Consider the following 24,445-nt stretch of genomic DNA (forward strand, 5'->3'; position numbering starts at 1 on the left):
CTCCTGTCTTGCTATTGGCCATTCAGCTCTTTATTAGGAACGTCAGGTGTTTTAGACAGGCAAAGAATCACAGCTTCACAGAGTTAAACAAATGTAGCATAAACAAAAGCAGCACACCTTAAAATAATAATTGCCCAACATCAGGAAGGGTGCTATGGGTTTTTGAAAGTAGTGGGGACTGTCTCCATTCTTGGTGAGCTTGCCTCAGGTTCTAGGTGTCAGACAAATGACAGCCACCGATGAGCCAGTAGCTTCTGAATTTGTTGTCTCACATCCAAGAAGAAGGAAACGGGGATAAGTGGTAATCAGAATGAACACAAATTTATTAGGGAAACAGGAGAAAGAGCTCTGGCAATGGGGGAAGGGTCCACAAGAGGAGTATTGTCACACTGCCTGCCTCATAGGTCTTATGGTGGGAACTGGATGGAGGCTGAGATGATCGTTATCGGGCCTGGGCAGTTTTAAAAGTATCAACAGTCTGAACCAGTAAAGAGTTCACAAACCCTCTGCACACTCCCTTGGCCCAAGCTGAGAGTGACTCACCAACCTAGAGGAGGGTTCTGTTTGGTGTGTGATCAGCTCACGGTCCACCAAGACCCACACGTCTATTGCCTAGGGAGAGTTATTTCCTGCTGCTCATTTTGTGTGTGGATATCTTCCCCTGGGAAACTATAGTTACCTGGCTGCATAGATAACTACTTATCATAGTTAGATAGCAACTATTCAGTCGCTACGAACCTTTTGCTATTGTAAAGGGAGACTGGTGAGCATCCTTCCTACCTGCTTTTGCCAAAGTTTGTAATTCACCCTGGGACATAGTCTCAGAGCGACACTTAGAAAACCACGACCCTCTAAGCATTCCCTGCAGAGCTTGTATGTATATATATGTGTATGTATGTGTGTGTATATATATATATATATATATATATATATATATATATATATGGCTTCCTCAGAGAAATGACTTGAGGACTCAAGGACCAGAAAGTACACCTTGGAGCCTCAGGCTCTTGACAGAACTGATCTCGCGAGCCCTCACGCTGTCTCCCCAGCCACCAACATTCTTCAGTACCCAAAGATGGGCCCAGCAGCATCAGGCAAGGCTTGTTCATGCCCTGCAACTTGGTGCCTGAGCTTCCCTCTCTGCCCTCTTCAGGCTCTCAAGACAAGGCTCCTTAGGAAGAAGAAGAAAGTTTTGAACAGCGCTGTTTGCCGTGGGGAGAAATCTCACTGGGATGGGAGGACATCAGTCATGTCTGGAAATGGTAAGTGTGCTGTTCTCCTGGGCCCAGCTCTTAGATCAGAATAACTGCCATGTTTGCAGAAGAAGAGCCCCCTTACGCAAAGAGAGCAAAATGCTTTATTATTTCAAGGCCCCCAATTCCCTCGGAGCTTGGATTTGGCATCTGTGTTTTTTAACTTTTAAAATCAGCTTCCAACTTGCCATGCAACAGCTTTTTTGTGCTGGTCCGCATGGAGACACCATCGTCTCTGGAATAGGAAAGCCACTAGCATGGGCTCAGTCCCAGGAGGTGCCTGTGAAGAGGAAGCTGAGCACAGACATCCTGGGCGCAGTGAATTCTGCCTCTCTTCTGGACCCAGGCCTTCTTAACTGGGGTGTGTTTCTGGACTGGAAATCTGTGGCTAACCACAGCCAGCCAGCAGTTCGAAGGACAGAAGGCAAGAACCAAGAAAGCCCATGCCTGTCTCTGTCTCTGAGGAGCTGTGACCTGGGACAGTGCTGTCCAGCTTTCCATTCACACGGTGAAGGTGGTAAGCTCGACACATTGGGTCTTTGGGCGCCGAGTGAGTCTGTCACCCGGCACCTGACACTCAAGTCGCCATCAGAGCTCTGACCCAGCAGAAGAAGGGAGCTAGATGCTCCTTGTCATGGCCCGGTAGGTCAAATGACAGGCATGGGGGGGAGGGTGTGCGGGGCTCAAAGAGCTGCATTCTGAGTCCTTCAAGCTGTGGCAAACACAGTTGGCATCCTTTGTCTGGGAGATTTTCATATCAAAAAAGGCTCCATTGAGAATCTGCACCCCCTGCCAAATAGGACTGTTGGTTAAATTTTCACGTGCCACCCTAAACTGTCAGTCTGAAAAGCTGCATGGCAAATGTCCCCGATGCTGGGCCGGGCACATACCCACTCCTCTCCTGGCTCATTGTCTGCTTGTCACCATTCAATGCCAGTTCTGTTTTCATGGCGAGACATACTCAATTGGCCCAGAAACTAACTCTTCAGCAGTGGGCAGAAACTTGGCAGGGGGCAGGAGGGCTTCTCAACCTGGTCGCAAATGTTCTGTTTGTTTTAATTTGGAGGAATAATTGCGGTGGCCATCTGGAGATGCTGAGGGAGCCTGTGCTAAGGAGTGGGAATCACACTTTTCTCGGGACACACTTAAGATTCTAACCCTGTCCAAGTGGCTCCGCAGGGGCCTCTCACTAGGGCTTTTTTTTTCTCTCTGCGTGCCTAGGGCCCCTCGGGGACACCTTCCAGCCTGTCTATCCCGAGAGACTGTGGGTTGAAGAGGAGGTGTTCTGCGGTGTTTTTCCTTTCCACCTTGTTTTTGACGAAGCAGTAAGAGCTCCTTTCTTTCAGAAGCTTGGGCTTGGGGCTAAACCAGGGATGGGGAGCTCAATTCACTGTCGTGATGGCTGGTAAGGACTTAGATCCCCAAGTTCACGGGGCTTAAGAGACTAGACTTTGCCCTGGAGGGGCCTTTGACTTCATTTCGTGTTCTTGAAGCTTCAGAAATGCATGATCTTCCTTGGGTCAATAGAGCAAGGAAGTGGAACCAGTGAATAAATGGGAAAGTTTATGATCAGAAAGGAAGGCTGAAGACCTTAAAATTCACTCCAGAAAGAGGCATCGCACTCTATAGCCATGGTCCTAAACATGACCTGCTCCCCCCTTGAGCACAACTGATTCTTAACCTCTCCATGGTGTTCATTCTTAGTAGTGCTCCCTGCTGTGTTCTGTGGGGCTGTGAACATGGCCATTTAATTTGGTGGCTATCAATTTCCCAGGATAAAATAACCTTTTAACTGGAGCTGGGGTTTGATGGCAAACATCTATAATCACAGCACTCAGGGGGCTGAGGCAAGACTTAAGTTCAAGGTCAGCCTGGGCTGCATACTGAAAGATTACACTTCAAAACCAAAACAGCTGTAGACACATGATACAGACATGTGAACTGAGTTAATTTCTCTTTTTATTTATTTAAAGGGCATGTATGCTAAATGAATTTCGTCCCAAATATCTGTTTGTTGAAATTCAAATGCACATCATGTGTCAATTGCCTGCTCAGCATGAACTCTATGACATATACTCACCTGAGTGTAGTGTCTTCCCTCAGAGACATGATGGTATCATGGCAGTAAGAAAACACCCATAGGTGGAAAACAGAATTATAAGCCAATGAATGCTCATGTTTTTCCAATGCTACAACATCATGATTCATGCCATTGCTTTCAATTCAGTCTGTTCTAAATACTCCCCTCCCTTTCAGCTTTTGGGTATAGGAGAACGGGAACAGAATGATACATGAAGGTGATTTCTGTGGCTTACCTGAGTTCTTATGGTTAGTAAAGGCTCCCAGACACTGTGCTGGTATTGGGCAGGTGATGTCACGGTCCCCAGTTCGTGCTTCTCCTGTACATTCTCTGGAGAGAGCAAAGAAACCTTGCCCTAGTTCCAGGATGGACTGGGGACAGGGGTTGTGTGGGGGACAGGGAAAGATAGGACAGGATGAAACTACTGGCCTTGTTGAGAGCCTTAATGCCTCTTGGCAGTCAGAAAAGGCTTCTGAGCAGCCCCATGCTATGCCATTCCTCTTCCAACATCAGCCGCAGGTTTGACCATTTAAAAAAATGATAGTTTTATTATGTTTATTCCGTCACTGATCCTTCTCCCCAGTGAGTTGCAAAGCAAAGCCCAAATGTCATATCTCAGGGAAAGCCGGTGGTGGAAGTTGCTTTCTGATCCCCAGACTGACGTGTGTCCTCTGTGGATAGCTAAGGGTCAAGCAAGCTGGAGTGAATATTCAGAAGTATGTCCCTGGACTTCTGACCCAGAAGTTTGGGATAGATGAATATTTCTCCATCATCCACCCTCAAGTCACCTTCAGCATCTCCAGTATCTGCAAGTTCATTAACAGCCAATTTGTCTTGAAGACAAGAAGAGAAATGATGCCCAAAGCATGGAAGAGCCAGCCGGCACTCAAACTCCGGGGTAAGAGCCCACGCCTTTCCCTTCTGCCGTTAGATCAGCTTTTCAACTGCTCCCGAGAACTACATTGAGAACAAAGTTGGGTTTTTTTGTTGCTGCTTTTGTTTGTTTGTTTTTTATTTTCTGATATGTCTACTTGGCCTGATCAGTAAATAACACCTTTTAACTTCAATCATTTCTGGTTTAGACATAAAAGGGCTATATAATAAGTATATGTATGCACATAAACATACCACATGGAAATGTATATATTGTCTATTCCAACACTATATGATATGGCTATTCTGTACACCAAGATACACAGTCGTAATTATAAATTCTATAGTTATAAAATTCTACTACCTGTCACATGAGAGATAATATGTTAATTAAATGTCTAGTATTTCTAAAGCAACAAACTCATCTGACCTATTGGTAGGGAATACACTTTGGTTTTGCTTCAATTATACCAGAAGTTTTTCTATATTTTAATCTACACTATAGGAAATTAATATAAAGAATACTCACAGTTTGTACACACGTCACCCTATCCATATCCAGAACATTTTAAACATCTGCAGAACTCAAATCCTATGCCTATTAAATAGCTGCCTGTTCCTCTTTCCTCCCTATGGCAACCAGCTTTCTACCTTCATGTCTGTGACTGTGGCTTTTCTAGGTACTGGGTAAGGGAAGTGGAGTCTTATAGGACTTGTTCCTTGGTGACTGGCTCATTTCCTTCTCTTTTTGGCTTGACAGTATTCTGTTGCTTTCTTGTGTCTACTTACTCATTTACTGAAGACTTGACTTTCTTCCTTTGGCTAGTGTGACTCTCTGTGGCCATAGACTCTCTTCTGTCTATCTCCTTGAGTCCTGGATTTTAATTCTTTTGAGCCTGTTTACAGAAGTGGACTTGCTGGATCGTGTAGTAAATTGTTTTTTTTTTAATTGAAAATGTTTTTTATACAATGTATTTTGACGATCTTTTTTCTCCTCTCCACATCCTACTACCCACCCAACTTTATGTTCTCTCTCTCTTTAAAATGTAGAAATAAAGAGGAAAAAACAAGAAACACACACACACACAAACAGAAAGCAAAATAAGCATGCAAAAAAAGTAAAAAAAAAATGCCCAAACAAAGCAAAATGAGACAAAAAAAAAAGAATACAAAAATACCATCGAGTTCACTTTGTGTTGGCCAATTAGTCCTAGAGATAGATCCTATGCTGAAGTGTAGTTAATATAACCAGTAAGACTTCATTGGAGAAAACTAATTTTTCCTTTGTTGGCACATATAGATAACTTCTTGGTTAGAGGTGGGAGATCATGTTTGCATCCCCCTCTCAGCACTGGGTCTCTATCTGGCTTGCACCTGTGCAGGTTCTGTGCATTCCACAGTCTCTGTGAGTTCACATGGGCATCGGTCCTGTGGCATCTGGAAGACACTGCTTCCTAGGTGCCGTCTATCCCCTCTGGCTCCATGAGTTTATATGGGCATCGGTCCTGTGGTATCTGGAAGACACTGTTTCCTTGGTGTTGATCCCCTCTGGATCTTAGGCTATTTCTGCCCCACCTTCTTTATTTCCCCTTGAACACCGAAGGGAGAGATTTAATGAAGACATTCAATTTAGAACTGAGTGATCTAAAGCCTCTTACTCTTTGTACATTGTCTGTTTCTGCATTAGCTTCCCATCCGCTCCAAGAAGCAGCTTCTCTTGATGCGGTTTGAGTGAGGCACTGATCTATGGGTATGGTTGTGTATCATTAGAAGTCATTTTTGTCATGTTTCTTTAGTAGAATAATAGTATGCCCGTGACCTATCTGTTCCAAGGTTCTTGGCCATTTGAGCAGTGTCAGAAGTGGGTTCCTTCTCAAGGACTGGGCCTTAAATCTAATCACAAAGTAGTTTGTTACACCTATAACACTTGTGCCACTATTACACAGAAAGATATATATTGGAGGCAGGTCACAGGTGAGGTTTGCAAAGCTTGTAGCTGGAAGATGATGATTGCCTTAGTCCTGTATGATGCAGAGTATCCTCTAGAACCATGAATGCTAGTCACTAGGGGTGAAGCTTCTAGTTAGGCATCAGCTGGACTTCTCCATGTTCAGTGACACATGTGCTTTCTTTAGCAGTAGTGCCTCACCCTCAGATTGTGGAGAGTTACCAACAGCCTTGGCAATACATCTCAACAAGATCCAATCCTGGCATTGGAGGTTTTATCAAGTGTCATAAAAGCCTATTTGGCATATTGTCTCACCTAATATTTGGTCTACTCTACTTAGATTCCTTTTTTTTTTTTGGTTTTTTGAGACAGGGTTTCTCTGTAGCTTTGGAGCCTGTCCTGGAACTAGCTCTTGTAGACCAGGCTGGTCTCGAACTCACAGAGATCTGCCTGCCTCTGCCTCCCGAGTGCTGGGATTAAAGGCATGCGCCACCACCGCCCGGCCCTAGATTCCTTTTATATTGTATATATTTAGGAAGATTCTATAGTTGGAGGTTTTCACATGGTTTTTCAAATGTCCTTTAGTATTACTTATTCCTCCCCACATTCCTTCCTTTTCTGTTCTCTCCAATCCCCCACCCCATTCGATCCTCCTGTTCCAGTTTCCCATTCTCTAGCTCCATCCATTCACCTGACAATTTCATGATCTATAATAATAGTATATTGTGTAAATGTGTGACATTTTCATTATCTATTCATCAGTTGATAGACATCTAGGCTGTTTCCAGTTTCTGGGTCTTGAGAATAGAACAGCAGTGGACATAAACAAATATCTCTGTAGTAGACTGTAGAGTCCCTTAGATGCCCAAGAGTGGTATGGCTGCATCATGAGGTAGATCAATTCCCACTTTTCTGAGGAGCTGACATACTGATTTCCACAGCCACTGTACCAGTCTTCACTCCCACTAGTGATGAGTAAGTGTTCTGCTTTGGCCACATCTTCACCAGTGTATGCTGCCATTTGGTTATTGATCTTGACCATTCTGACTCACGTAAGCTGAAAACTCAGGTAGTGTTAGTTTGTATATTTCTGGTGACTAAGAATGCTGAACACTTCTTTAAGTATTCCTCAGTCATTCATGTTTCATCTTTTGAGAACACCCTATTTGGTTCTGTACCTCATTTTTAAATTGGGTTATTTGTTTTCTTGATGTCCAATTTTATGTTTTAGATTCAAACTCTCTATCAGATGTATAATTAGTAATGATCTTTTCCCATTGCATAGGTCACTGCTTTACCCAAATTACACAATCCTTTAATGTACAAAAGTTTTTCAGCTCCATGGGGTCCCGTTTATTAATTGCTGGTCTTAGTGCCTGTGCTAATGATGTACTACTATTCAGAAATAGTGCCAATGAGTTTAAATCTATCCCCCACTTTCTTATTTACCAGATTATGAGTATCTGGTTTTATGTTGTGGTCCTTAATCCATTTGGAGTTGAATTTGTACAAGGTGATAGAATGAAGCTGCTTTTATTCTTTGGCATATACCATCCAGTTTGGCCATTTGTTGAAGATGCTGCATTTTTCCAATGTTTACTTATTTGCTTATTTTGCTTCTTTGTTAAAAAAAAAACCAAAAACTAGGTGCCCTTAAGTATATGGTGCCCTTCAATTTGATTCAATTGACTGACATGTTTACTTTTATGCCAATACCAAGCTGTTTTTATTACTATAGATATAGTACAACCTGAAATCTGGGATGGTGATCCCTCCAGCAGTTATTCTGTTGTTACAGCTTGTTTTAACTATCCTGGGTGGGGTTTTTTGTTCGTTTGTTTGTTTGGTTGGTTAGTTTGTTGTTGTTGTTTTTGATATTTCCATAAGAAGTTGAAAACTGTTTTTTTACAATTTCTGTGAAGAATTGTGTTGGAATTTTAATGTGGACTGCATTGAAAATATAGATGAGTATGGTGTGATAGCTATCATAACAATAGTAGTCCTGCCGATCCATTAGCATGGGAGATCTTTCCAGCTCCTGGTGTCCTCTTCAATTTCCTTTTTCAGTGTCTTGAAGTTTTCATTATACAAGTCTTTCATTTGCCTGGTTAGAGTTATGCCAATACCATCGCTCCTAGAATTTCTTCATGTATTTGTCAAAATGTTCATTCATGTCTTTTGTCAATATTTTACTGTGTGTGAGAGAAGTGGTTCTTTATGCATTATAGTTATTAACTCCTTATTGGACAGATGATTTACAAATACATTCTCTCATCCTATGGGTTGGCCGAGCTTATTGTTTGTGTTTCTTGATGCACAGAAGTTTTAAATTTTAGTGTAGTCTAATTCATCTGCATTACTCTTTGTGACTGTATTTTTACTGTCACAGCCACAAAATCATTGGCATAACCAAAGCCATTTTCCTCTGTTTTCTTCAAAGAAGTTCATACTTTTCCTCTTATGTTTAGGTCTTTGTCCTGTGAGTACATTTTTGTACCTGCTATCAGGGGCACCTTGAGCTGCCCGTTAGACTGATGATTGATCTGTATTTATGTTAAACGTGTGTACAAACGGAGCTGAGGAAAAAGCCCCAGGAAAAGGTGTTCTGAACGTTTGAGTTAATGGTAAAGTGTAGTGATTGGAGACATAGGCAGCCAGATGAATACCTGGCCTCTGTCATGCAGTTGGAAACACTTTAAAAGGTCTCTTGTGGATACTACTTGAGGTTTGAGACTAGAAGTGCGTCAAAGAATGGACCATGGTTTAGAGAAATGGAGTCTGGTGGGCAGGTGATGGCCATTGCTGGGTGCAGGTGAGAAGGTTGAGGTGTGAGAGTCCAGGGATGACTCTCAGGACAAAATCACAACATTATAAGGCAGGATGGGGTAGATGTTATGAGAGACTATTTAGGACAATTATTACCATTCTTGCTTGGAAACTGGTAAGGAAGGTGTGAGGAACTGAGAAATGACAAGGACTAAAATCCTTGAGGACAGGGATTTTGTCAGTTCATGCCACCATGTGCCAGGTCAATGGTTGGTACTTAATGCTTCAGTGACAAGACTCCATGATAAAGATTTGTAGAGATGCTAGGAAGCAAGATGCAGACACCCGCACACAAGCATCTAATGGGGAACAGAGGAAACAAATCAACATAGCCGCCTCGTCATCACAGAGGACAATTGGAAATGAGTATCTAGAACATCAAGAAATATAGCACACTTTTGTCTAAGCAATACCATATGCATGGGTGTATCCTTTAACAAAACAGGCATAGGTATACATAAAGAGGTCTCTAGCTTGTTCATAGGAGTATTGTTTATAGAGAGATACACTAGATATAATGTAATCAATGCTGGCTTGTAATTGAAATAAAACACCATGACCAATATAGTCAGCAAAAGTTGTGCTGTATATCTGTACCAAATACCACAGGGAAATATGTTTTATGTCAAAATTCAAATTGAAAATAAATATCAGATAATGCCTCTTTGGGTAATTCAGAATTTTAAGAGTCAATATGTATCTGCAATATGATTATTATAGATGACATTCACTATTCTCTTATGTTTTTTCCTTTTCTGTAATGAATGGGTACTGCTTTGTGATACCTTAATAATCATATATATTCTTAAAGAAATGCACAGTTTGAGTCTGGGAAGCAAGATTTCTTAGGAGACTCAGATTTATTGTCATTGTGGTGTAGGATACAGCTGGATAATGTTAAAAGAGAAAACCCAGACAAGAGTGGTGGCTCATATGTATAATATCAGCACTTGGGAGGGGCAGACAGGGGGATTGCCATGAGTATAAGATTAGCCCAGGTTACAGAGTGATATCCTGACATCAAAAATACATGAGTGAAGGAAGGAAGGAAGGAAGGAAGGAAGGAAGGAAGGAAGGAAGGAAGGAAGGAACTGGAGGGAAGCACTTGATCTTGTAGAGGGCCCGAGTTCAGTTCCCAGGACCCACATCAAACAGTCCACAATTGGCTGTAGGTCTGGTTCCAGGGAATCCAACACATCTACACTCAAGTCAGGAACATAAACACACATACTTACATACAAATAAAAATTTTTAAAGAAATAAACACACACGCACAGAGAAAGACAGACAGAGAGAGAGAGAGAGAGAGAGAGAGAGAGAGAGAGAGAAGCTGAACTCAAAATCTTAGGTAATGCAACATTTAAGAAAGTGAGAGAAAGGGGGAGAGGCTAGACACAGACTAAAGAAAAACTTCAAATAAGGAGGGAAAGTCCAGAGATAAATCAGTGGTAAAAAGCTTCAGGAGAAAGAAGGTTGGTTAGGTCAACACCTTAAGACAGTAGAAGAGCAGAGAAGAGTGAAGACATAGCAGCTGGTGTTGGCACCTCACGCTCAGAACAACAGTTACAGAACTGTGCAGAGAGAGACAGATGAGAGTGGAGACGGAAGTCCAGATGATTCTCACACATGGCTAAGAAGGAGGGGGCAGACTGTGCAGAGGTTAAAGGGCATGTGGTACGGGTGATGCTGGCCTCCTATTCCCTGTCGGACATTCTCTGTTGGTACATTCCTCTCTGTGATGGGCAGGCCAGATGATCTGGATGGAGTCTCTGCGCTGCATGATCTTCATGTGTTCTCCAAAGCTCCGCAGTCTGCAAGAGCTGGAGGAGAGCAAGATGCATCTCTCTGACATCGCTCCCCATGACACCACCAGGGATCTCATTCTCCTCAACCAGCAGAGACTGGCAGAGATGGAGTTGTCCCGCCAGCTGGAGAAGAAGAAGGAGGAGTTGCGAGTCCTCTCCAAGCACCTGGCCATTGAAAAGAAGAAGACAGAGACCTTGCTGTATGCCATGCTGCCTGAACACGTGGCCAACCAGCTCAAGGAGGGCAAGAAGGTGGCTGCAGGTAAGGTACCCTAGGGAGGATTGTGCTCATGCTAAGGGGTGTGGACTCTGAACCTAGGCAGATCTGGGCTTGACTTGTGGCTTTATCATTTAGAAATGGCATCATTTTGGGCTTAGTGGTTAACCCACATCTTTATTTCTCTTCTCTATACTGAAGATAATAAAAGATAACACAAGAGTGGAGTGTGGATTATTTTGGACAAGGGGACTCTGAGGGTGTAATAATGATTCTGGGTTCTTATAGAAAATGTTATTGTATAGACAGTGAGGACTCACTGGTGCGTGTGGGGGTGTATAGACGTGTGTGTGTGTGTGTGTGTGTGTGTGTGTGTGTGTGTTGGTACATATGCCTGTTCACACACGGAGTTCAGAGATGGCTACCTCTTTCTACTCCTTTCTGTCTTATTCTTTTGAGACAAGGCCTCTCACTGATACTAGAGTTATGGTAGAGGGCAGCAAGCCTCAGAAATCCTCCAGTATCTACCTCTTGCCACATTCAGACTTTCGGACAGGCTTTTCATGTGGGTGTTGGGGATTTGAACTCAAGCCTTCCTGCTCACACAGAAAGTTCATTTTCCTTATAGTAGAGGTGGAATGGCTCGTTTAACACATGCTGGGTTTGACTGCGATGTAGTAAGGAAGGGAGGGAAGACTGGAAGCTTATCACACATGAGCAAGGCCTGGGCTGAGACTAGGTGAGGGGGGACCAGCAAGATTTTATCCTGAGGGTAATAGGTGAGGGCTCTGAGGTTGTCATAACATCAAAACATGCTATAATTTATTTCAAGATGGAATAAGGAGTTGGGAATACGGCTCAGTGGGTAAGACAACTTGTTCTGCAAACACGAAGACCTGAGTTCAAGTCCCCATTACCCTCATAAAAAGCAACACGTGAGTGCACAGAAGCTTGATACAGTGAGAAAAACGGAATTCAAATTGTGAGCATCCACATGAAAGAGGGGTATGGCTGCATGTACCTAGAACCCCAGCATTGGATCAGAGGAGACGGAGACAGGTAGATGCAAGAGCTTGCTGGCCAGCCAGCCTGGCTGAAAAGGCGAGATTCTGGTTCAGTAAGCGACCTTGTTTCAAGGCAGAATAAGTCAGGGAGCAGAGAGGAAGGTGTACATTCCTTCTTCTGGTCTGTGGGTTCATGTATATGAACTCTCATGTCTATGCAGAGCACACACACGCACACACACACACACACACACGTTGAGAGTGAGATTGCTGCAGGACTTCACCTAACAAGAGCAGCAAGTGTTGGGAATTGTAGACAGACCTGGAGGGAAAGTTCTAGCATAGAACTACATACGTCTAGAATCTACCAACAACGTAAGATCATCTGGTTCATTTCTGTCAAGTTGACATAAACTAGAGTCACCTGGGAGGAGGGAATCTCAGTTGAGGAATTGCCTCCATCAGATTGGCTCGTGGCATGTCTATAGGGGTGTTTTCTTGGTTGATAGAGGGTGGCCTAGCTCCCTGTGGGTGGTGTCACCTCTGAGCATGGGTCCTAGGTTGTATCAGAAAGGTTGCTCAATGTGAACCTGGAAGCAAGTGGGCAAGCAGTTCCTCCATGGTCTCTGCTTCAGTTCCTGCTTCCGTTCCTGCCTCATCTTTCCTCGTGATTGATTGTTAACTGGGACTTGTAAGAGGAAGCAACCCTTTCTTCCCACGCTGGTTTTAGTCACTGTTTCATGACAGCAATATAGATGCAAACTAGGGCTCTAAAAAAATGGCCATAATGAACAAGAAAAAAGTTTAAAAAAAGTAAAAAAGGAGAAGTCTGAGAAGAACAGAAGCACGATCGGTAGAGTCACGTGAAGAGAGACCCCCACTGCATTCCAGGGTTCGGCAGTCCACTTAGTACACACTAGCCAGCATGCAGCAGATAACAGTAAGTCTCCACCTTAGTTCTCACTGAGATGAAAAGTGTACATCGGGCAAGGAGACAGCAGATGTGCCGGCCCCAAGGCAGGAGGCACTCCCTGGGATGAGATACCCCAAGTAAACCAGGAGTCGTGGGGGCCTAAGGTCAGAGGTGGCACAGACGGAGAATGATCCCATTTGTAGGTATACCAAGAATAAAAAAGTGACTATTAATTAGCAAGATTATTGTTTGCCATGTGAAAATTAGTGTAACTGGGGGCCAGGGTAGAAGAGAGAAAGAAATAGAAGACTGTGGCAGCTGTGCCACTGTGCCAAGACAGACTCCTCCAGACCCAATGCTGGCATCTCTGTAGTGCAGGCTCTGCTTTTGGATCAAAGGGGCCATTTCTCTCAACCCACAGCACCTTCACTTCTCAGGGGGACATTTGCTAACTCAAATTCCTACCTCCATCACTAGCTGGGGAACTCCCTAATACCCAGGGCTCCTTCTGCTTATTTCTTTGCAATATGACTCTTGTGGAACAATGCTGTCTCACAGTAGGGACCCAATGTATGTGTTCATATCTGTTGACTAGATGGGAAGAGGGAATGACATCAGTTCCTTTCCCCCAGAGGGCAGGCAGTCTTGGTCTTCAAAAGACATTGGATTAAAAATTTGTAGAATTATTATCCTGTATCCTTGGCTACCGCTGACCTCATTTCTGTTGCAGGAGAATTTGAAACGTGTACAATCCTTTTCAGTGATGTGGTAACATTTACCAACATCTGTGCAGCCTGTGAACCTATCCAAATAGTGAACATGCTGAACACAATGTACTCCAAGTTTGACAGGCTAACCAGTGTTCACGAAGTCTACAAAGTAAGTGTGGTGTGTGTGTGTGTGTGTGTGTGTGTGTGTGTGTGTGTGTGTGTGCGCGTGCGCCTTCTGAAATCAGGCCAGGAGGGAAGCACTTGAGCCTGTCTTCCCTTCCTGCATCTACACCAGTCTGAGAAGGAGAGGCACGCAGGGATTCAGAAGTGTGTAGGAATTCCTTTAGAATGCCCATGGTCAGGTGGTGCTTTAGTACCCAGGGGCAACAATCATCACTGTCCCAGGCATCAATCTCCTGCTCAGCAGAGTTTCAGCCACATAATTCATTATCTGATATAGAACATCATGTGACTACCTAGGAACTTCATCTTCTCTGTGTGGCATGAATTCTAATTGATCTTAATAAATAAAACCTGGAGTCAGATATTGGGGGGTGAAAGCTGACAGATCAGAGAAGCAGTGCAGCCAGTCACTAGAGAGATATTTTACCTCTACCAATGCTCAGACACAAGGGACGATCCTGTCCTCAGACTGTCTTCTCAGACTTCATCCTCAGACTGCAGTGAGCTCCCCGTCTCCTTTCACCTTATATTCCTCTCTGCTCTTCCTATCTCTACATTCCTAGTGCTGGCATTAAATTTAAATCTTTGGAAAAAGAAACTGAAGAAGACCCAGAAAATGGAAAGATCACCCATGCTCTTGGGTAGGTAGAATTAACATAGTAAAAATAAAAATATTACTAAAAGCTATCTACAGATTCAATGCAATGCCCGGAAAAGTCCCAGAAAAATTCTTCACAAACCTCAAAAAAAAAAAAAAAAAAAAAAAACAAAAAAAAAAAACCCTCAATTTCATATGGAAATGCAAAAAACCCAAGATAGCCAAAACAGTTCTGTACAATAAAAGAACTTCTGGAGGCATCATAATCCCTGACTTCAAACTCTATTACAGAGCTACAGTATTAAAAACAGCCTGGTATTGGCATAAGAACAGACAGGAGGACCAATGGAACCAAATCGAAGACTTGGATATCAATCCATACACCAACAAACACTTGATTTTTTAACAAAGAAGAAAAAAACATAAAATGAAAAAAACCATATTCAACAAATGGTGCTGGCATAACTGGATATCAACATGCAGAATGAAAATAGATCCATATCTATCACTATGCACAAAACTCAAGTCCAAATGGATCAGAGACCTCAACATAAAACCAGCCACACTGAACCTCATAGAAGAGAAAGTGGGAAATACACTTGAACGCCTTGGCACAGGAGACCACTTCCTAAATATAACCCCAGCAGCACAGACACTGAGAGAAACAATAAATGGGACCTCCTGAAACTGAGAGGCTTCTGTAAAGCAAAGGACACAGTCAACAAGACAAAATGGCAGTCTACAGAATGGGAAAAGATCTTCACCAACCCCACATCAGACAGAGGTCTGATCTCCAAAATATACAAAGAACTCAAGAAATTGGTCATCAAAAGAACAAATAATACCATAAAAAGTAGGGGATGGACATAAACAGAGAATTCTCAACAGATGGATCTAAAATGGCTGAAAGATACTTAAGAAAATGCTCAACATCCTTAGCTATCAGAGAAATGCAAATCAAAACAACTCTGAGATTCCATCTTATACCTGTAAGAATGGCCAAGATCAAAAACACTGATGACAGCTTATGCTGGAGAGGATGTTGGGTAAAGGGAACACTCCTCCATTGCTGGTGGAAGTGCAAACTTGTACAGCTGCTTTGGAAATCAGCATAGCAATTTCTCAGAAAATTAGGAAACAATCTATCTCAAGACCCAGCAATACCACTTTTGGGTATATACCCAAATGATGCTCAATCATGCCACAAGGACATGTGCTCAATTATGGTCATAGCAGCATTATTTGTAATAATTAGAACCTGGAAACAACCTAAATGCCCCTCCACCAAAGCATGTATAAAGAAGATGTGGTATATTTACGTGATGGAATACTACACAGCAGAGGAAAATAATGACATCTTGAAATTTGTGGGCAAATGGATGGATCTAGAAAACACCAAATTGAGTGAGGTAACCCAGACCCAGGAAGACAGTTATAATATGTACTCACTCATAGTGGCTTTTAGACATAAAGCAAAGAAAAAAAGCCTACAGTTCAAAACCCCAGAGAACCTAGACAACAAAGAGGACCCTAAAAGAGACATACATGGATCTAATGTACATGGGAAGTAGAAAAAGACAAGATCTCTTGAGTAAACTGGGATCATGGGGACCATGGGAGAGGGTAGAAGGTGAGGGGGGAGAAAAATGGGGAGCAGAGAAAAATATGTATCTTAAACAAATTTAAACAAACAATTTTAAATAAAGCTGTGTGATCCCAAGTGCTGGGATCACCTTTGTGTGATCTGTTTCTCTTTTAGACAGAGTCAATCTCATGTAACCCAGGGTGGCCTTGAACTCACAGAGAAAACTCTGCCTCTGTCTTTTGAGTCCTAGGATTAAAGGTGTGTGTCACCACTTTCTGGCCTCTAGAGGCTTAGATCTGCCGCTGATCTTTAGGCAAGCTTTATTTGTTAAAACACAAACAAAATTGCACGACATCTCTGGGACTCATTTTTACTCAAACCAGTAAGGAGGTTGGGGGTACGGCTTGCCTAGCCATGTGAGATCCTGGGTGCCATCCCTGGTATCAAACGTAAAACAAAACAAAATTAGAAAGATCTCTTGGCCGCCTTGTGTTCCTTCTCCTTCCTACTCCTCTTTTCCCCCAGCAAAGAATCAATATAGCTTGTTGTCAATGAGAGGCACATATAGTTATTTGGATGGGACATGAAGGAAACTCCCTGAACACTTTGGACACTTTATTTTATTTTATTTTATTCTGTTTTTGCCCTGGCAGGTGGAAACTATCGGTGATGCTTACATGGTGGTAGGCGGAGTACCAGTGCCTGTCGAGAGCCATGCCCAGAGAGTCGCTAATTTTGCTTTGGGGATGAGAATTTCTGCAGAAGAAGTGATGAATCCTGTCACTGGAGAGCCCATCCAGGTAGGGAGCAAAGGAGGGCTTCACTCGAGACAAAATATAACACACGAGAGTAAAGCTCTGGTCTGCTCGGGTAGACTTGGGGTATGCTACACCATTGGCATTACATCCTCTATCAGAAGTATTCTTAGGCCGGGCGGTGGTGGTGCACGCCTTTAATCCCAGCACTCGGGAGGCAGAGGCAAGCGGATCTCTGAGTTCGAGGCCAGCCTGGTCTACAAGAGCTAGTTCCAGGACAGGCTCTAGAAACTACAGGGAAACCCTGTCTCGAAAAACAAAAAAAAAAAAAAAAAAATTAGAAGTATTCTTTTTTTGCTTACGCTCCTAAGCAGGAAAGCTTAGAAGAAGCTCAGCTCCCCCAGGCTCCAGAACAGGCTGTTTGCTCTGAGATTTTCCTGGGACTCATGGATACTCTTCTTTGTAATAGGACGGTGCTGAGTGCTCCTCATTTGTAATTCCTGCTTTTTTTTTTTTTTTTTTTTGTTCAAGCATCACTTCAGGTGGCTTGGCTTTACCGAGCAGCTGGAGATTTCTGCTTGGGAAAATGCATGCCCACATGTCCCTGATAGCTCAGAGCACAGCTGAGGTGTGTACCGTTACTGATATAAATGGAGAACTGGAGAATCAACCTTGGAAAATTCGGGGCATTTTTGGTTTGGTAGAAAATTAAATATGTGTTTACTTTATAACACAAGGTATCACCTTATGATTGCAGCAAAACGTGCACTTGTCAAACTTCGTGGAGCTAACCACTCCAGTAGATGTGTTTTCATCTTAGCTAAACCGTGCCTTCAGAGTAAAGGCAAGAAGATTCAAAGTCCTCTTCTCAGTGATGTTCTCTCTGTGCAGATCAGAGTGGGAATCCACACGGGACCAGTCTTAGCAGGTGTTGTGGGAGACAAGATGCCGCGGTACTGTTTGTTTGGTGACACTGTCAACACAGCCTCTAGGATGGAAAGTCATGGGCTTCCCAACAAAGTGCATCTGAGCCCCACGGCCTACAGGTTGGCCATTGGTTTACCCGTGGCTTCGCTGTCCTTCCAGCTTCCCCAAACCATCTGACTGCCAAGCAGCATGGGAAGGACAGGAAAGAGGTTGATGGTTCTTCTTCTGTGCTTTACTGGCTTACAGACAGGAAGTGGGGAGGGGCCTCTACCATAACTTGTTTTTTTTTTTTTCTACAACCCCCAGGCCAAATCCAAACTGTTGCTTGGTTTTGGAAATAGTTTTATTGGACAAGAAAGTGGGACTTTGGGAAAATCACCCACTGCTGAGCTGGATGATGGGGTGACTGCTTTGTTCGTGGTACCCAAAGCAGAGCTAGAATTCAGCAGTGAGGTCTCTCTGATATAAGACATTTGTTTTTATTTATACATCGTCCATGACTGATGTGTCTGTGAGTGGCAGAGTCAGGCAGTCATGACAGAGACTGTGGCTCACAATGCCTGAAACAGTCACTCTCTGGTCTTTCCCAGAAAAATCTTGTCGGCTTGGTCTAGTAGGGGAAGAAAGAGAATTCATGGTTACGATTGAAATAGAACACACGTGAAGGTGTGCACCAAATGGCACTATTTCTCGAGCGGTTAGGATAAGTCACACTTAGACTAGGTTCCTTCATATTGGTCAGCTCCTTTGCTGTTAAGCTGCTCCATGAAGAAAAACCAACGCTACTCTTACTTACATGAAACACCCTTAAAAAAAAAAAAAACTCCGGTAAATTTTTTGTTGTTGGTTTTAATTTCCCTGTTTCCTAAAAAGAGAGAGAAAGAAGGCTTGGAGTTGGATGGGTGGGAACGGTTTTGTAGAAGATGAAGGAGGGGAAACCTTGATCAGAAAATATTGTAGAAAAAAATATTTTCAATAAAAGAAGAGTAAGGTGGAAATCTGATATTGAGGCTTAGAAGCAAAAGAAAGGAAAAACAGCTAACAGCTTGCTTCAGCTCCGAGAAGGCCAGGAGGAGCTGGGTGATGCGCAGACTCCACTCTGACCATTCCACTCCCCCACAGTAGACCGAGAGCATGGGCCATGGGAGGTTGGGAAGGGTCCGTATCCAGAAAGGTTTTATGGAGATGCTCGAGCTGAAACCTGAACAAGGATTTAGAGAAAACTAGGGTGCTGGGGAGTAAAGATCAAGCAGTAGGGAGAAACAAGTGTGGGTCCCCTGTACCCACTCCCAACCTTTGGCACCCTGCTCAGAACACTGGCCCTTCCTGCCTCCCTCCTTCCCCATCGAGTCCCTCACCCTGATGTCCTAACAGGCTCTAGAAGGTTATCACCTCAGATCCTCCCTCTTCCGCTGTGGGTCTGTGATCTTCGGTATTTGGCACATTTTGTTTTTCTCTATATAGAGCCCTGGAAAACAAAGGGTTTGAAATTGTCAAGAGAGGTGAGATCGAAGTGAAAGGGAAAGGCAAAATGACCACGTACTTTCTGATCCAGAATCTGAATGCCACCGAGGACGAGATCATGGGGCGACCTACAGCTCTCGCCCATCAGAAAGGTAAGCACTTCCACAAGACTTGTCCTCGGTGCCGGGTGTTCCTCACTGAGCTCTGCAGAGGTGTCTAACGTGGCAGCATCCCACCCCCCACGATGCTGCTACCATCCATGTGGCAGCATCCCATGCTCCACAATGCTGATACCATCCACAAGGTAGCATCCCACCCTCCACAATGCTGATACCATGCACGTGGCAACATCCCACGCTCCACAACGCTGATACCATCTACGTGGCAGCATCCCACCCTCCACAATGCTGATACCACCCACGTGGCAGCATCCCACGCTCCACAAATGCTGATACCACCCACGTGGCAGCATCCCATGCTCCACAATGCTGATACCACCCACGTGGCAGCATCCCATGCTCCACAATGCCGATACCATCCACGTGGCAGCATCCCACGCTCCACAATGCCGATACCATCCACATGGTAGCATGCTACCCTCCACAATGCTGCTACCATCTAAGCAGTGGACACCTGCAATGATCAGCTCAGCAATCTTTCCCTGGACACTCACATCCTGAGGCAAGTTCTCACCTGCATCCGTTTCCATGGCGCTTGTGTATCCAAGCGATGAACTTTCCCACAGATGCTCTTGTGCTAGGAAATTACTCTGAGTGCTTCCCCTACCTCTTCACCCTAGCAGAGGCTCCTGAGCAGGCTTTCCACACACACTAGAACCTTCCACTTGGAAAGAGGGATAAAAATCATAGCTCACTAAGCTCGAAGAATGACGAGACAGTGGGACGTTGGGGGAAATAACCTGGGGCTGAGTTGGACCAAAGAGCCACTGTTTTGCTTGTGGTGACCAAAACAGAAGCTAGAATCCAACAGTGAGGTTCCCGGCGCTGCAAAGCAGACTTGATTCATCCCCTGCAGCTGCTGCCCTGATTAAGAGGAAAATGCTGGTCTGAGAGGAAATTCTATAGCAGGGGAAATTCCTGTTACCTTTGAAGAAAGCAAGACAAGGAAGTGGGTTTAGTCTGACACTTGCTGATCTCCAGCTGCTCTAGAGCACCCCAAATGAAAAGCTCTCAACCCAGGAGCCTCTTGTTCACATAGCTAACATGCACGGTGACTCTTGGGGACACACCAAATACAGCCCCTCTCTTTAAAAGTGTTGTGGTTCCAACAAAGAGATGGCCGTTCGCAGAACTTTAAGATTGACTTTCATGGCCTTTTGTTCTAGCTTCAGTTCAGCTGAACATCCCTGTGAGCAGAGGCTGGTTTAGGCCGCTCTCCAGGTGGAGACACTGAAATGGAAGGGTCTAAGAAAAAAAAAAAACTACAGGAAACCCTGACTTAAGTCACCAGGACCAATGCTCATAGGTGTTCGGGTCTCCATTTCTAGACTCTGGCACCTTTCCCACAAACAACCTCCCTCCCTCCCTCCCATCATGCCATTCTCATATTACAGAGGTTATTTTTTGCCATTCCTCTTCCTTGTTGGTGTGTTTGAAGTGATGGAAGTTGGGGTGTCATGGTGGGAGACACAAGGGCAGGGCAGAAGCCTTCGAGGTCTGACTGAAACCCTGCACTGGTCTGTGCTACTCACCTGCAGAGATCCCCAGTGCTTTCCAGAGAGAACCTGGGATTTGTTTACTTAGATATGTAAACCACTGCCCTTCTAGTTCTGTCTGCTGGCAGGTTCTTCTGGCATATTCCTTCCTCTGGGCAGAGGCCAGCCTCCTCCCTGAGCCCCTTAGTTAGGGAGCACCATGCAGATAAAGAGCACAGCGCTGGGCAGGATCCTCAAATGAGACCCATCTCTTCGCTTTTCACACACTGTCCTCACCTTGGCCCCTTCCCTCCTACCGGTCTTGGGTTGCCTGCCATAAACCTCATAGGCTCTAGGTCAAGGCATATTTGCTCTTGGGTCGCCCCTGGTCCGTGAAGGACAGTGGCAAGGCCTCCAGCAGCAATGAAAAAGCTTGGAGCTCTCAGGAGACATCTGGGAAGGTCCTGCTTCCTAAGGGGCATGGTGACCTCGGGGGAAGTGGAGGCTGGGCATTTTTCCATGGTGGCCATCTCCATACATGGTTGCCATCTCCATACAGTCAGATGGAGTTTCTCAAAGTCAGAGGAACACTGCTGTACGACTAAAACTCTTCCCAAACCCATGTCTTTCTTTCCTCACATGTTCCCACTGGACACACATGCTGATTTGGAAGGTGGTGGTAAGGAGGGTGGTAGGTGTGTATGTGTGTGCACGTGTGTGCACACATGCACACGTGCGTGTATGCACACGCATGTATGGAGGCCTGAGGTTGGCATCAGATGTCTTTGCCTTTATATACTGAGGCAGGGTCTCTCACCAAATGTGAAGCCAGGTGTTTCAGAGTCCAGATAGCCATCTCGCTGCAAGATCCACTGTCTTCACCTCTCATGCCTTTGTGCTGGGATTACGGGGAAACTCTCAAACCCACCAACCTTTACAGCTTCTATGGGGCTTCTGGGGATTTGAATTCTAATCCTGACACTTAAGCAACTTTCCCCCACTGAACCATCTTCTAAACCCCAAGTGTTTTCATTAGCAAACAGACAAAACAAACAAACAAACAAACAAACAAAAAACATTGAGTTTGCGTTCTGCATCTCTGCACTGTGATCCTAGCATAAAAGTGAACCCGAGCCCTTTCAAAGCATTCACCTTGCACGGTCCACTTCTGAGAAATTTAATCGCTTTTAAAATTTTAATGATCAGATTTCCAAGAAACCTAGTAGTTCAATAAACTCCATAATTAAAAGAGAAAGAAATGAGGGGTATTAAGAATGATAAAATTAGCAAAACAAAACAAAAGAAAATAAGTCAGCCCTAAGACTTGAATAGGTAACAATTGCCAGCTGAGCGTTGCCTTCATGCACACCAAGTACTGGGGGAGAGGGGAAGCTAGACTATCAGATGAACTTTAACTAGGGGAGCCTATACTCAGCCACGCCACATTGGCCATGTTCTATAAGAATGCCATATGCGAAAAAGTTGTGTGCATTTGAGAGTTCTGTGGACCTTGATTTCTTGTCACTTTAGACCCTCCGTTTTAAGTTCTAGGTATAATTTGTCTACTTGAGTTGTCCCAAGGCAGGCTCTGCCTCTCCAGGTCTTCTTTGATTCTGGATCTGAGGGTTCACGACTGGCAATAGGTCCAGAAGTCCCAGAGCACTCGCCTCATATTCACTAAAGACTTTATCAAACAGGGCTTGTTGCAGTCTGGTTGTGCTGGAACCTGCCTAATCCTCTTCAGATCTTAAAGCGAAACAGACCACGAGGCAGACTGGCAAAGAAGCCTGAGGCGCTACCAGCCCTATCCCAGGCCACAGAAATCCTACTCACAAATTTGGGGAGGGAGAGCAGATTTGATTGATTGCTTTCTAGGATGTTAGATGGATGTGAGTCTCTATTTAACACAGGAGCCTTTTTAAACTTAAGTGCATCCAGAACAATGATTATCATAGAAAAGAAAATGGAGATGCCACGTGGCTGAAATCTCAGCTGTTGCAGGGTGGGCAGCAGCAGGGGGAGAGAGAGCCTCTGAGAGACGCCTCCTATAGCCAGAGTTCTCTCACCCCACTCCCCCCTCCTCTCCTGGCTCACATCCCAGAGGCTGCTGTGTCCCCAGCCTGCCCTCTGGCCTCCCACAGGTAGAGAAATTGGCTGTTGGTGTTTTCTCTCCACGTGGGACATTGTGCTAATCACTTGATATAGGTCCTCACTTTATTAGTTTCTCCCGTTTTACAGATGAGCAAACACGAGACCCAGAGAGTAAGTACCATGGCACTCACAGGCAAGCAGGGTCACACACCCCAGTGCACGGCCCCAGGTCTGAACCCCATCCCCTGTGGCCTTGCTGTTCAGAGCACTCAGACAGTCACATGCCAGCAAGGGCACGTGAGTAGTGCGGAGGTAAAGACTTATGATGACATTTTTAGCACAGCATAGCAGAACAAAATTACGGAGAGGAGTGGGGGTGTAGCTATTGTAGCTGGGAAGACCTTATTATACTGAGGGGGACCACGTTGTGTTTCCAGGAGCCTGGCTCCAATAGTGCCCACCCCTGGCGCAGGGAAACCAGCTGGAAGCTTATCCACTGACACTTCTGTCTTGTTTCAGTGTCTGATGAAGTCACACCTGCTGGGAGCCCCGTGGCAGGGCCAGAATCCATGGATGCAGCCAATGGCCAGCCACCGCCAGATCAGACCAAGACAAGTTTCCCTGCTAGTGGTCCCGTGCCGTCTGTCTTCTGTGTTGTTTTGTGATCAGGAGAAAAGGCGAACCTATGTGACTCATTTCTTTTCATCAATGGCAGCGAAGACAATTAACTTAGAATAATTTGGAAGTCCAAAATGTTTCCATTGCATCTCTTTCTGCGAGGTTTGGAAAATGCTTTGTAGTAATGGGTCACGGCCAGCCACAAACAGGCTGGAGCTGTATCTGTCTTAGATATTGACTTGGTCTCTGGGTCTGTTGCTGTTTGCTTGCTCTCAGCTCCACGACTTCCCAATCCCTACCTCTGAGTGGGTGTCCTAGGGCCCATCTTCACAGGACACCCTGACCTTGGGGTCCAGCATGCCATTTAACTGGAAGCGGGAAGGAAAAGAAGAGAAGCTGGAGAAGAGAGGCCCAGACCCTGCAGTTCCTAAACTGTTACCCACTAAGACAGCTGAGCGGGGGAAGGTACTGGGCCAGTGAAAGGAAGCCATTTTACTTTCTGGATTCTCCACACATCACTCTGGAGCCGCCATTTATCCTATTAAACACTGCTAGAGACGATCTTCCCAGTGTTGGGTGTGTTGTTACTTTTCTATTCTTTGTTAAAACACCATGACCAAGGCGACATATAGAAGGGAGGTTTATTTGGGGTTTCCAGTACCAGAGATGTACGAGTCCCTCACTGGCACATGGGGAAGGAGGGCCATTCTCATTCAAACCACCACACTTGGGAAGCTTGGCCAGGCTGATAAAAGGCTCACAGGGCTCCTCACACCTCCAATACACCTTCATTTGGTCTGGAATCTTCTGCGGGTTGAGGCCCCAGAATCCAGGAGTGGTATGAACTCTTACTGAATCAATTAGCTCAGGGACGGTCTATGTCCCACACACCTGTACGTACATGCTGTGTTCTCATGGAAGCATCTGGAGTCCGCCTC

At 44.6% G+C, this 24,445-nt stretch overlaps 1 protein-coding gene across 1 annotated transcript in view; it reads left to right on the plus strand.

Annotated features, from left to right (window-relative positions):
- LOC119799813 (guanylate cyclase soluble subunit beta-2-like) overlaps positions 1 to 23,554 on the plus strand; it is a 56,084-nt gene extending 32,530 nt beyond the window's left edge. Inside the window, exons 6-15 of the mRNA XM_042054080.1 lie at positions 1,157 to 1,265; positions 2,478 to 2,581; positions 4,018 to 4,234; positions 10,730 to 11,050; positions 13,653 to 13,801; positions 16,652 to 16,798; positions 17,645 to 17,799; positions 19,145 to 19,296; positions 23,037 to 23,186; positions 23,409 to 23,554. Of these exons, the coding sequence (XP_041910014.1) occupies positions 1,157 to 1,265; positions 2,478 to 2,581; positions 4,018 to 4,234; positions 10,730 to 11,050; positions 13,653 to 13,801; positions 16,652 to 16,798; positions 17,645 to 17,799; positions 19,145 to 19,296; positions 23,037 to 23,186; positions 23,409 to 23,554 (1,650 nt within the window). The remainder of the gene's footprint in view (positions 1 to 1,156; positions 1,266 to 2,477; positions 2,582 to 4,017; positions 4,235 to 10,729; positions 11,051 to 13,652; positions 13,802 to 16,651; positions 16,799 to 17,644; positions 17,800 to 19,144; positions 19,297 to 23,036; positions 23,187 to 23,408) is intronic.
- The last annotated feature ends 891 nt before the right edge of the window (positions 23,555 to 24,445 follow it).

Source organism: Arvicola amphibius, chromosome 13 (genome assembly GCF_903992535.2).
Source record: "Arvicola amphibius chromosome 13, mArvAmp1.2, whole genome shotgun sequence".
NCBI classification, from domain to species: Eukaryota; Metazoa; Chordata; class Mammalia; order Rodentia; family Cricetidae; genus Arvicola; species Arvicola amphibius.